The sequence below is a fragment of the Rhipicephalus sanguineus genome, chromosome 6, assembly GCF_013339695.2.
Source record: "Rhipicephalus sanguineus isolate Rsan-2018 chromosome 6, BIME_Rsan_1.4, whole genome shotgun sequence".
Taxonomy (NCBI): Eukaryota; Metazoa; Arthropoda; class Arachnida; order Ixodida; family Ixodidae; genus Rhipicephalus; species Rhipicephalus sanguineus.
Genome location: NC_051181.1, coordinates 168,410,284 through 168,423,934, shown reverse-complemented (window position 1 = coordinate 168,423,934; position 13,651 = coordinate 168,410,284). Strand labels below are relative to the sequence as shown.

Here is a 13,651-nt window from a genome sequence, read left to right as displayed (position 1 = left end):
CAACCACAAAGGTTGCCCCGAACCACAAAAACTGTCGTCCGATCCCCCGAGAACCTCCACATTGGGCAGCCAGTGTGGGCTCTGAAGATGAGCCGCTCTCTGAACACACAGAGACAGTTCACGCGGTCGTGCAACCAACACGTGTGCATTTATTAACCTCTTCTTTTAGATAGACTAGCTTGCCTACCGAATCTGATACACATCTGGTAACCCGCTAGTAACCTTACACAATGTCAATACAATACCCGGAAAACATAACACACCCCCAAGACAACATAAGACATACAATGCACCGCAAATGCAGCGTCACCGATGTTCAACTCACCATGAGAGGCCCGCGGGAAACGAGCTGTGGTATCATACCCCATGGACCCACCGCGGGAGACGTCCATCCACAGCGCTACCGAAACCCCAATGAGGCTCGCTGCTGTTTCTTGCACGCCGGCCTAACCTCCCAGGCACCACTGTTCTATGCCTACATCGCGTGAGCACAGTGCCACATCTCGCTCGGCGGCTGTTAATCCTAATTGCAGCCAGTACGAGAGATGCGCATGTGCCATGAGGTGCAAAGGACTTTACAGGGGGTGCTAGCACTTGCACATTGGATGCTTTGAAAGATGCATGGCTGGAGTAATGCGCCACGTCGGCAGGAAGACGATTCCAGTCTTTTGCTGTGTGAACAAAGAGTAATTTCATGTGAGCGGTAGTGCGGGCTGCCGGAGGAGAGACTGCCTTTGGGTGGCCGTGACGGGATAAAGTACGATGCAAGGGTTCGATGTCAGCCTGATGATGTAGAGGGTGATAGAACTTATGAAAAAGGCACAATTTTGCTGCTTTGCGGTGCTGCTCGAGGGTTTGAAGATGAAGGGATGACTTTAGTTTGGTGACGCTGGTGTTATAAGCGTAGTCTGAATGAATAAACCTAGCTGCATGATTTTGTATGGATTCCAGAGCGGTTGAGAGGTTAGTTTGATGCGGGTCCCAAACTGAGCATGCCTATTCGAATATTGGTCGAACAAGTGTTAAGTGTGCTAGTAGTTTCACTGGGGGAGGAACAAGGCAAAGATTACGACGCAAATAGCCAAGCGAGCAATTGGCTGCATTGCTGTTGTTAGAAATCTGAAGGGACCTAGTAAGGTTATTGCATAAGTTAACACCAAGGAATTTTATGATGTAATTGCATTTATTACCGAGCCAGCTCTCATATATTTAGTGGAAACGAAGACTGACGACGATGAAAAGTTAAAAGCGATGCTTTGCTCGCGTTTAGAGACAATAGGCATTTGTTACACCAAGATTCTATGAGAGAAAGGTCAGACTGCAGGGTGAGGATGTCAGCGTCATTAAGTATGGGACGGTAAGTTACACAGTCATCAGCAAACAGTCGGATTTTAGAAGTACAGCTGTTGGGTAGGTCGTTAATATATATTAAAAAAAGCAACGGTCCCAGAACAGTGCCCTGTGGCACGCCGGACACAACAGGTGATAAAGGAGAGGAGTGTTGGTTAGCATAAACAAATTGCTGATGGTTATACAGAAAGTTGCAGAGCCATTCATAAACAGGAGGGTTGCAATTTAATCATGAGAGTTTTAGAAAGAGCCGTTAACTTTGTCAAATGCCTTTTCAAATATAGGAAGAGGGTATCAACGGGTATGTTTTTATCGAGGTGAGGAGGTATGTCACTGATGAAGAGAAGTTTCACAAGACATACCCTTCTGAAAACCATGCTGGTTGGGATTGAAGTAATGACATGATGCTAGAAACTTTACCACGAGAGAATAGATTATATGTTCCATTAGTTTAGAACAAACACTGGTCAGGGAAATTGGGCGATAGTTATTGGACGAAGATGATGAACTTTTTTTCGGTACTGGAATTATCTTGCCCACCTTCCAATCTTGCCGCACCACTCCAGATGACAGGGATTGCTGAAAGATGTGACCTAGGAAGGTACTGGTGACGTGTTTAGTATTCTTTAGCAGTTTAGAGTTGATCCTGTCGATGCCAGCTGAAGTTGTTAACTAAAACGTCTCAATTAATTTGTTAGTACCATTTAATTCAAACATTATATCGGACATTGGTGGGTGGTCTAGGTAGGGACATTCAGGAAGATTAGTACAAGGGTCAGAAGTGAACACGCTAGAAAAAACAATGTTGAGTACATGAGCTACGTTATAGTCTGGAATAGGCTTGTTATCGCCATCAACTAGTGATAATGGTTTGTGTGGCTTCGGGTTAATACATTTCCAAAATTGCTTTGGGTTATTTCGCAGCATGGAAGCCAGTGTTTCTGAATAAAACAAGTGTTTAGCACTTGCGGCCGAGGAATTAAACTCCTTTTCTGCTATTTTGTATTTTTCCCAGGTACTATTGAGCATTTGGCTGAACGAAATAAGCTTTTTTTGTTGTTGTTGGTTTGTTTAGGCGTTTCAGTGTGCTGTTTAGCGATGGGGATAAAGGGCGTTCTGCAATGGTTGGGATGAATATTTCTGTGAGTTCGAGTAGTTTGTTCTTGAAAAACATCCAGTTTATTTCAACAGTGCGCTTCATAATTATGCTATCATAATCTATTGATTAATGCTATCACAGTCGCCTTTATCATTTTAACTTTTTTGCTCATGGGTAGGTGACAAGTGAGTTCATCGTGCAATACGGAACGATCACTTAATCCTGAAAAATGTGTTACGGGAGATACACTATCAGGATGAGATGATAAAATGAGGTTGAGTATGTTCGAACATCGCCCATTTTTTCATGTTGGGTTCGATACAAGTTGTGTTAATCCAAATGTCCTTACAGGGTTATTTTTTGATAGCGTCAGTGTGGGCTCAGACCAAGTTATATCAGGGAAGTTGAAATCCCCAAAAAGGAGCAACGGCGCATCACAGAATGATGTGATCGTTTGCAATGCTTCGTGAAAATGAACGCGGAAAGAGGCATCTGCATCAGGTGGCCGATAACATACACTGATAAGGGCTTGAGGGTACAAGTTGTTGTGCAAGACAGACAAAGTTTAGAGGGGTGATGCAATATTGATGACTTGACAGCACAGGCTATAATGGAAGGCTATCAGGACACCACCACCTCGTTTACCCTCACGGCCACGCCTAAATATGTTGAAACTGGGAAAAAATTGAACTGAGCTCTGTGTCTTGGACGGTTGAATTGAGTCATGTTTCTGTTAGTACAACAAGTTTGCAGTCTGTGCTCGTGAGAAGGCTATGAAGTTCGTCGCGCTTCGACAACACGCTTTTTACGTTGGTGTGAGGAAATGACAAAGAGCATATGTTAGGTTTTGCAGATGTGATAGAAGGTAGCTGTGAAGGTGATATGACACTGTGTGTATCATTATCGTACTTGTAAGTCTTGTTGTCTAGGATGATTTTGTTGTAGCGTAGCTGAAATGGCTTTTGCTGGGACTTTCCAAACGCGATTAATTGTTTACGCGCAAGTCGGATGCTGGGCGAGCAATCCCCAGAAACGCTTTGGTTTGAGCCGTTGAGTTGCTTAGCGTTTGAAAGAATCTGTTGTTCCATCTTGAAGTGAGATAGTTTGACGATAATTGGTCTATTTCTAGAAACGTTGTACCTGCCGGTTCGGTGAGCCCGCTTGATATCTGTAGAACCTAATGTTCAGCTTAGTAGTGCAAACTTCAATGACTTTTTCTTCTGATTTCTGCCAACGACAACTCCATTTTATTCCACAATGGAACAACCATTTTATAGCACAATTAATATGCATGCTCATGTGCGCACCCATCACATTTTGTTGTTTTTAATGCGATAACGCTAGAGAGCTCGTTTCGCAGAAATTCCGCCTTCGCCGTCGGTCACAGTGTCGTTTGTGAGCGAAAAATCGTCCGTGACCGAAAAATTGAAAAAGATGCAAATAAAATAAACAATAAAAATTATCGATCCCATTTAGGATCGAACGCGGGCCGTTTGCGTGGCAAGCAGTTGTCCTACCGCAAAGCTATGATGTTACTTGCACCTGCTTTGGAAAAAAACACTACATAAATGCCATGTAGTGGAAGGAGTCTCAGCGCATTTTGTTCGGCAGGTGTTACGACGAAAATGAGCCCATTCGGTGATTTTTAGGCACATTGTCGAGGCCATCAAACTATGTTTTTTGCGCGACACCATGCTTCGAAAAAAGTCAGGATAGTGCATCCATCGCCGCTAAAAACACACACAAACTTGCAAACAGCTCCAAAAATAGACAACTATGTCCATCTAGCGGAAAACATAACAAACAGCAAACATTAAATAATATGCTGCCATCTGTGAGGCATTGTCAGAAACATGTCTCGACTCTAGCACACGGAAGTGCTTTAGATCGAAAACCTGTATCATTACTATAGATACATCGCGCGCGCCCGCATGTGTGTCTGTGTGCGTGTGTGTGTAACAACACACATTAATAAGTATCCACTTAGTGGTTGAAGTGCGCACTAGGGGCCGGTTTTCGCTATCGCGAAAAGGCGAAGCTTAAGGGTCCCCCAATTTTTTTTCTTAACAACCAAAGAACTGCAAGGTGCTTTGGTTGCTCCTTATCTTGAAGAGATAGTGAACCTGTGCTGACACAGGCATCGCCCCTTTGTCTTTAATACGCCTCTATTACTTCTCTTTCGTTTTTTTTCCTATTGCTCTGCCTATAAACGTTGCTTCACTAAACTTGGGGTAGCATCCACACACTTTGCAATGCGTTGCAATCAGGCTGCCAAAACCATTCTTTACATTGAGACGGTGTTGTCTGGCCGTGTCGTTAAACACTGCCCAGTTTGACCTTTGTATTCCTTTCTTCAACTCAGTGGAATAAGGTACACAAGCCCCGACACGCAGTAAATGCAGTTGCATGCCTTGTGGAACACATCTTCTTCATCTTTCTGCTCATCATGGCGCACACAGCAGACAGTTTACACGGCGCTGACATTGCAACACAGACACCATGACGGGAGGCTACCTTTTTAAGATTGTGCAATATAGCATGAATATAAGGGACTACTTGCACCGGCGTTTTTTCTTCTTTGCTTTTTTCCCTGGGCATTATTTTTGTGCATGTCATCTACTTCAAGGTGGTCTCACAAACACTGGAAATCAAATCCAGAGGGTATCCAGCTTCCCTTATCTGGCTGAGCTGTGCTCTGACGTTAGCTGTCACTTTATGAACGCATGATTTTTGAAGAGCTGCTTTCAAGCACATGGTAACTTTGCTTCTATTTATAACTTTCTAATGAGCACCTTGATAAGGTAATAGGCCTTTCTTGCTGCGGGGATTGTATGCCCAACAAATGTGCACTCCAGGACTGAACGAAAATTTGATGTCCAAAAATTGTAATGCACCTTCGTGCGGCAGTTCAGATGTGAATCTTAGGCTTTTGGCTTCTTGAAGAAAAATAGATAAAACATCACCTGCAACTGTATTGAGCTCGTGAATGGCAGAACCATCACTTCATCAAGAAGACCATCAACAAGACCATCACTTGAGCCAGCTGGAAACGCGTTTGTCAATACGGGACAGGAACACGTCACTTACTACTGGAGCTAATGAAGAACCAATGCAAATCCCTGCTCGTTGTACGTAATATTTGTTGTCATAGGTGACAGATGTGGAAGTTAGGTAAAAATTCTAAAAGGGATAAAAACCTGTAACTGGTGATGCATGTCTTTCCATTGTCTTCAATTATTTCTCAGATTGCACTAAAGAGACTTAATGTGGAATCGTGTAATATAAATCTGTGACGTCAATGGAGAAGGCAGGCCGTGCTTTGCACTGAAAAATTTCCTCAGTTATAAACCAGTGCCAACTAGCTAGAACCAAAATTCCGCGAAATAATTGTGCTTCAGCTTTACTACATGTGTCCATCAGATTTTTTCACATAATCACTTGTGTGCATTTCTTCAGAGAAGAATAAATGCCATTATTCCATCACAAGGCACTAAGCCCAGCTCCAAAAATTTCAGCTACAAACTTTGGGGCTGGTTATTTCAAATTATTAAAGTTACTTCTGGCTCATTGTAGGGAGGCAATCTTGCGAATGGAGTTAAAAAATATTGAGTTATCATTCTCGTTCCTGCATGTCCTATCACAGTGCACAAGGGAGCACATAGAAGAAGCACTGTTTGTTTACAAATGCACCAGAATTTTTTTCAATGTGACATTTGTTAGATGCACGAAAAAAAAATCCCATTCTAACGTTTTGTGCTGAAATCTGTGATGGTTGAGTGGGGTTCCTCGGACACTTGTGTTGTAAATGTTTTGAGCGGAGGCTGCTGTTAAGATACTGATCATGCATTTTTTAAAAAGAAAATTGGCAATGGTCAAGCACTGCATTTTGGACAGGTGGCATGCTTTGCTTGTGAACACCACACATCTGCTGTTCTTTCAGGCCACCCTGTCGCATTACATGAGAGGTGTGTAGTGCCAGAACGAAAAGGAATGAGTTATGGGCTCACTTCTTCGTTAGACACAACCTAGTTAAAACCAACAGGAAAGTGAACATTATTTGTAGTTTTTAGCTGCAGTGTATCAGTTAGAACATAAATAGAGAGCAGAACTACAGGGGATGTAAAAATCAACTTGGTGCTGGTGCTGCATTCCGTCTGGGTCCTTTGCACTGTTGCATGAATGACCAACTAGCCCATCAGGCTGTCACTCTGTCGCAGGGTGCAACCAAACTTAAAGAAAGAAAACATCACAAAATAAATAATGAGAAATACGATGCAGCCACCAATACTTCAAAAAGACTGCAGCATTCAGTCGCAATGCAAGTAAATAACAAGTATAGTTATTTACATTTTTATACATGCACAGTGATATTCATTTTGTGATATTAAGCTGTCTCATTGTGTGCTTGGCAAGTATGCATGAGTTTTTAAATTATTTGGCCTATTTCAGCATTGCTCTTTATTACACTTATAACATGCTACACTACCAATATTGAAGCCAAGGAAGGCTGTATAAAAAAATATTTTTAAATGTGCCCTCGAAATTTTCTTTCTTCATGCCACACTAGATCATTCTTGACTAGATGTTCAATTCGATTGCTTTGGATTATGTGGCTCATGTGTAAATGTGAATGTTTGCCCTCCCCCATTTCATCTGCACCTCATTTTGACCTCTTACCATTCAAGCTATGTGGTTTGAAGCACAGCAAAGCTGGGCTACTGTGTAACCAGCGCCTCCTCTATTTTTCAGTGCCTGGGCGAACGCTCTCCTCGGGCCGTCGCGCGCGCTCCGCGTCCGCTCGCCGCTGCCGCGTGGTGGCGCTGTGCAAGTAGACTACGGGAAGCTGGCGCTGAACGGCCGCGCGTATCACGAAGCTCACGAATTCGTGTTTGCATCAGAGTTTAATTGCATTTGTGCTTCTTGCAGGCTTTCACGGGTACAGGGGGATGGAAACAAACGCGAACATAGCTGCGCGCTGTTTTTTATCACGCTCTAACCGTGGTGGCAATAAAAAGATGCTAGATGGTATTTTATTGTGTCATGGATAACGTCGTCTTTTCATCAGTCATTCAGGCTATCACCACTTTAAAATAAATGCGAAACAGCAAAGAATGCAGATGCCGCATGTTCGCGTGTCTTTCCATCCCCGCTGTACGTATTCCGTAGGCAGTCTGTCAGGCCATGCTGCCGGTTCAATACTTGCATTGCATATGCAGCCGTCGTTTACAACGTGAAGATTTCATAGAATATAGGAAAAGGTGGCTTAAGAAGGATGCAGTAGCGTCACTCTTTGCAGACTACCCTTCACGTTTGCAGCCCAAGGTAACAACTGAACCAAGCATGGCAAGTATCCCTAAGCGTGACCGTGTTGCGTCTGAACAGTCAACGAATGCATGTAGTACCAGTAGCAACGCTGCCTCGCGATCGCCGCCATGCGCATGCCGCGCTGACATTAGGTCCCGAAGCTGAAGAATCGGAGCCCATGGACACCACATGCGCTACGGGCGAAACAACTGACAATCATTATGTACAGTCTCACAATAAATAAGTGAACAAGGCTGAGCAGGTGGCCCCATGCAACAAAAGCGTCCAGGTCGACAGTCATTCGGCCTCTATACATTGCTCACTACCGAAAAGGGCAAATGGAAAAGAAAATAAAGATACCTGAGGACCCAGATACTGAGGCTACAACAATCCGTCGAGCTAAAGACAAGCTCAAGCAACTGACAACAGGCAGCGCCATTTTTCACGCCTTTCACACTGGCTCAAGTTGAGAGTCGGCACTACGACTTTATACTTGAAGGACAGCGTCTGTTCACACACATCGGTCTGTGTTGCAGGAAGCGCGCGGCATATGGAGCTGTTTTTGTTTGTTTTTCGTACCACCACGATTTAACTGGTTTAAGCTCTGAAATGGTGGAATCGCTTGGCATAGTTCCTCTTTTTCTGGCACCAGCTGTTGCTTTCTCCCGGTGGCAACAAATGTAATTCTCAAAAGCTTTACGAAGGGAACGGGCGATCACGTATACCCCTGGAAGCAGTCTAGTGACATTTTGTGCTATTTAGCGCATGAACTCCAGGCTTGCGTATAGTGCTACACCAGTAGACGGTAGCACGCATCGGCGAACTTAAAGCACCCAAGCTTTCAGTATTAGCTCTTGGCAAATGCTGCTTTCGAAAATCGACTTTCAGACAGTCAAAAACCGACTCTCAGTCAAGCGAACGTAACGGTGACAATACAATTTTCCACGCATCCCTGGCATGCGCTCTCTGGTATCGGGCTAGCAGACGACGCGCGAGCGTCTCGATCAAATAGCCGTGAAAGACACATGCCTTCGAATGGGCTGGTTGCCCAGAACGACAAGTGCTTCATGATTCCAGTTTACAAGTTTTCATTATACTTTAAACAACGCGAATACAGCCGAAAACTGGACCATATAGCAGCTTGGAATGCAGCCACGGCATTCGTTTCTGCGAGCGACGATGCGACGGCAGGTCTACTACGGTGGCGGCGCCCGGCGGCTAAACGCCGACGGTCGGTTCCCATTGCGCTGCGCTCCTTCGCCCAGGCACAGAAAAATAGAGGAGACGCTGGTGTAACATAAGCGTGACATAATGCTTCAAGCAGGCTGTTTTTTCTTCTGCACTCTCTAGTGAGAACCACACCTGTATAAAGGCCGCATCCCAACATTTGTGTGAAAGAATTCAACCGAGAAGAAAACTCGAGAAAAAAAAAGATTCAAGCCAAGACAACTCCAATCAATTGTCAGAAAAAGTTTTGAAAGAGTAGCAATCTCTGTCAGCTCGCTTTCTTATCTATATCTGCTTGCAAAGCATCTATTTCATTTTCATTAGTAATTTCTTTGTATATCACACAGCGGTCAGCAAATAATTACAAAGCATTGACAGCAAAGACAGGCAGCCATGTGAATGAGGGAATGAACTTATTCAAAAAAAAAAAAAGCCAGGCCTGCGTGGAAAGCGCAGCACAGTCACAGCGAAAGCTGGAAGAGCGGCAATTCTAGAGCCCGTTATAAACTCCGTTGTGGCTACTAATACAAGTAAACTAGCAACGTACCTACTACGCCACAAATCATGATTTTTGTGAAGTTGGGAAGCACCCACCACGACATTATAGTCATTCTTCGGAGAAGCGAGGTACCATATGTAAGGCATTACGTGCAGTTTGTTGATGCGACGGTTGATGACGATAAAGAATTATGGCTGAGCCCTTTGTAATGGGTTGGCAGCTGTGAACGACCCACTAGTTATGTAATTCGCATCGTGTGACACCCGGTCGTTTTCGAATTCTGCCACGCTTTATAGCATACGTTAGGTGAGAAACTGAGAGGGAGACAGGAAATAAACTTTATTGAGACCCCGAAGAAATGGATCATGGGAGCCTTATGGGCTTCCTTGGCAACCAATAGAAGTGCACTTGCGAGGAACCCACTGCGCTATAAATGATCATAATTTTTTGATGTAGGGAAGCAGCCACTATATTATTTTTCTTCATTCTGCAGAGAATCGTGGTACCTGCTAGACACCTGTAAGGCATTATGTGCACTTCGTCGATGTTGTGGCCGATGATGATGAATTATGGCAGAGCCCTTTGTAATGGGTTGGAAGCATCCAACAACCCACTCGTTGCGCAATTTGCATTGTGTGACGATTGGTTACAAAATTCGCGTTGTGTGACACTTGGTTGTTATTTTACTCTTCTACCACGCTACATTACATGTGTTATGTGGTTCCTTCCCGATGTGAAGCCTGTATAGGGTCTTTTTGCAAAGCAGTTTCAAGCACCAGCATAGCTCTGAGGTAGAATACTGGGTTCCCACGCACACGCAGAGGGCCCAGGTTTGAACCTCGTTCCATCCTGGAAATTATTTCTTATTTTGTTTTTTTTTTCCTTATCTTGAGCAATAGTGGTTACGGACACCGGCGGTGACGGCGGCGAACAACTACGGCGCCAAAAACGGCCCTTGTTGTGATCTCATAACAGCTTTCCCTGTAAAAGATGACATCACTAGGGTGGGTCACAGCACATTGCAAATGTGTAGTTGAAAAATTCTACTAAATGTCTGGGTCTTGTGTGAGTGTCTGACCTCGCCAGAATCGCGGCCCTTATGCGAGTCTGTGTGGCAGCTGTTGTGAGCTCTTCTGTGCACACTTCAATGGCAGTGCACTAAGATGTCATCATGCACTTCTTAACATCTTTGAATGACTGAACTATGCCTGCATAGAATGTGCAAATTGTTTTGCATGAAAAATGCAACCACGTTTCTAGCCTATTTGTACTGATGGTGGTATGGCAATGATGGGAACAAGTGTTGCAAAAACAAAGCAGACAAAGCAAGTGTTTTTGTTTCAGTCTGCTCTTTGTGTGGAGGTCTCTGGCGGAGTGGATGGCCCTATCAAGATATCACTCTTTCCATACAGCCCTGGGGATGCACCTGTGCGTGTAGAAAACTTGTGTGAAGACCTGTTTTTGAAGATACACCAGAAGTGAGAAACTTTTTCTGTGTCTTCTGATTGGTCACATATTGTTGATCTCAACTGCAGTTGAAATGCGATCTAACAAAACCCAGTGGTGGTCAAACTGTGCCATATTGCTACAATCCCGTCTCTCTGTGCCTTGGTGCACCCATTCAAGTGCAGCTTGCGTTAATTATGCCAAAGTTCACTATTCTGCCTACTTGAGGTAATAAAACAACAGGCACTGACCAAAAGAAAAACTAAAGACAAATTAGAGACTTCACTACAGAAGCCTTGTTCACTTTTATGGAGCAACAGCAAGTTGAAAATGCTTATGTATTCTTCAGCACATGCCATAAGCAGCACCTGTACGATGGGGGACGGTTCCCTCACTTCGATTGAGCGTGCGACTCGTTTTCTGTATCCAGTGACTCTAGATGAAGCCGCGATTTCAAGTTTCTTTCTTCGCCGCTATTTCTCGAGTGGCCTGTTGCCTTCATGTGCTTGGTGAGGGCATTTGAAATTGTTCATTTCTTATTGACATTGTTCTTATGCTGGCTCAGTTTCTGTACAAAGTAGCCCAATTCACTGATGTACGCGTATCTAATCGAACCCTCGACTTGCATCTGCCTTCTTACACGGCAGTGGAGCCTCTCTGGTTCAAAAATATTCTCAGTCTGTCACCAACCATATTAATAGTTTTTCCATATCGCCATGGATGCTCTGCTAAGCTGCTTTTTCTCGTTATATTCGGTCCAACCAAAGAACAGCACCGCTGCGTGTACGTGGGACCTCCGTTCACAGTTTTGCATGTTGTCTATACCCTGGAAGGTCATCTCTCTTGATGAAGAACTGCCGATGATGGTAGACAAGTCTCTTTTCTTCTTTTAGGTCACTGTGCAATCGCAGTGTAGAACATGCAAAACTTTGGTAGCTTACAAAATGAAAAATTATGCATGTCAGTTATGCTGCATGAGTTTCTTCATTATGGAGATTGTAATTCTACACCTAAATGCTTATGTAAACCAGTGGCCCCCTGATGTAGAGGCTGTTTCTAACCCTTCTAACATTGCTAACAACTGACCATGCTTATCATTTGTCTGTTATGTTGTTACGTTAGCCGTGTACAAATATGTGCAAATAAAGTCAGCTGAGCATTCACCTGCCAGCAAGTGACGTGGCTGTTCCTCCATTTACCACATAGTGTCAAAAGTGGCTGTTCTTCGGCTTCTTTCACAACGGTGGAAGGAGTGTGCCAGGAGTGATATGTTACCGGTAACAGTTGCTGGTGCAGTTGAAACGGTCATCCTAGCATAACATAAGCAACAGTGATAGGAAGATGGTCGATTCTTTGCCAGGTACACTGGTGAGTACTCTGACTTCCATGTTTCCATCAGCGAACCTCAGAGCTCCGCGGCCCTTCGATTTCAGCGACCCAGGAGATTGAAAACACTGGCTCATCCAGTTTGAATGCTAGCTGTAAACTTCGGGCCTGTATGCTGCGTATGAAGTGTGTGCTCACACACTGCTGTACACCAAGGGTTCGCAGGCAAAGAAAGTCCTCAGTTCGCTAGAGGTTTCAGAGGAGGATGTGATGGATTTCAAGGATGTCAGTGGCAAGCTAAAACTCTTGCTTTATCCATCCGGTAAACAAGCTGTGCGAGAGTGCCAGGTTCCACCACCAGGTACAGCAACCTGGCGAGTCAGTGGACACTTTTTATGCGTCACTTTGGGGCATGGTGCGACGGCGCAATCACCCTTCCAAACGGTCGCATACTAGTCATTCGTGGCAACAACTAGTGCATGACTGTTTCGTCATTGGCTTGCTTGACAGCGAGCTGTCTAATAAGCTGCGCAGGTGCTCAAAGCTCAGTCTTGAAGAAGTTTTGATTCAAGCACGTCAACAGAAAGAAGCCGCAATGGCGTGTATTCATAAGTGTATTGTGCATCACTCTTCCAGCGTGAGTGCAGCATCTTCGCCCAACTTCGTGGCCACTAAAAAAGTGAAGAGAAATCGCCCATGACAAAGGACAGCCCTTCATCACCTTCAGCCTCGGGGTGTAGGCCATTTTTGTGACTGAGTATGGGACCTGAGAATGGAACGCTTGGCCTGAAGTGCTCATAGACAAGAGCCATAAAAACAGCCGCTTTGTGGCAGGGTCCCCTTCCTCGGTGTCGCCTACCGGTCTGAACAAGCATGGGTCAATCGATCTGCCCAGGGCCAAGTGCGTTGACGTGCAAGTCACTGCTCAAGTTCTAGGTTGATAGCAATGTGAAAGTTTCTGTCATACCAGGCACGTTCTCAGGAATTCCTGTGCGTCTCAGTCCTCCAGAACCTGAGTCAATGGGGCCTGGAGGGCAGCTGCTAGTGGTTTTGGGCTCCTTCTGGGCAACCTTGATATGGAGAGGCCGGACAGCAGAACTCAAATTGGATGTAGTTAATTTGTAAATGGCACCTCTGCTGGGTTTTCCAGCCATTCAACTGCTGCCAGTTGTCAAATTTGTCGAAGGCATGGCTCGGGATGAGAAATCTAAAATGGAAGGTGCAGCTCCAGAGCTCTTCAAAGGACTTGGTGTGCTGGACGAACCATGCGAGATTCATATTGAACTGGGTTCTGTTCCATTCGCCTTGAGCACTCCAAGAAGGATACCTATCCAGCTGTGCCCGGTTGTAAACTCTGAGCTCAACACGATGTAAACTCAAGGCATAATTAGGTGGATCAC

General features: G+C 44.6%; 1 protein-coding gene across 1 annotated transcript in view; it reads left to right on the top strand.

Annotated features, from left to right (window-relative positions):
* LOC119397704 (intermembrane lipid transfer protein VPS13A) overlaps nt 1-13,651 on the top strand; it is a 1,038,245-nt gene that overhangs the window by 815,335 nt on the left and 209,259 nt on the right. Inside the window, exon 60 of the mRNA XM_037665124.2 lies at nt 10,824-10,957. Coding sequence (XP_037521052.1) covers nt 10,824-10,957 — 134 coding nt within the window. The remainder of the gene's footprint in view (nt 1-10,823; nt 10,958-13,651) is intronic.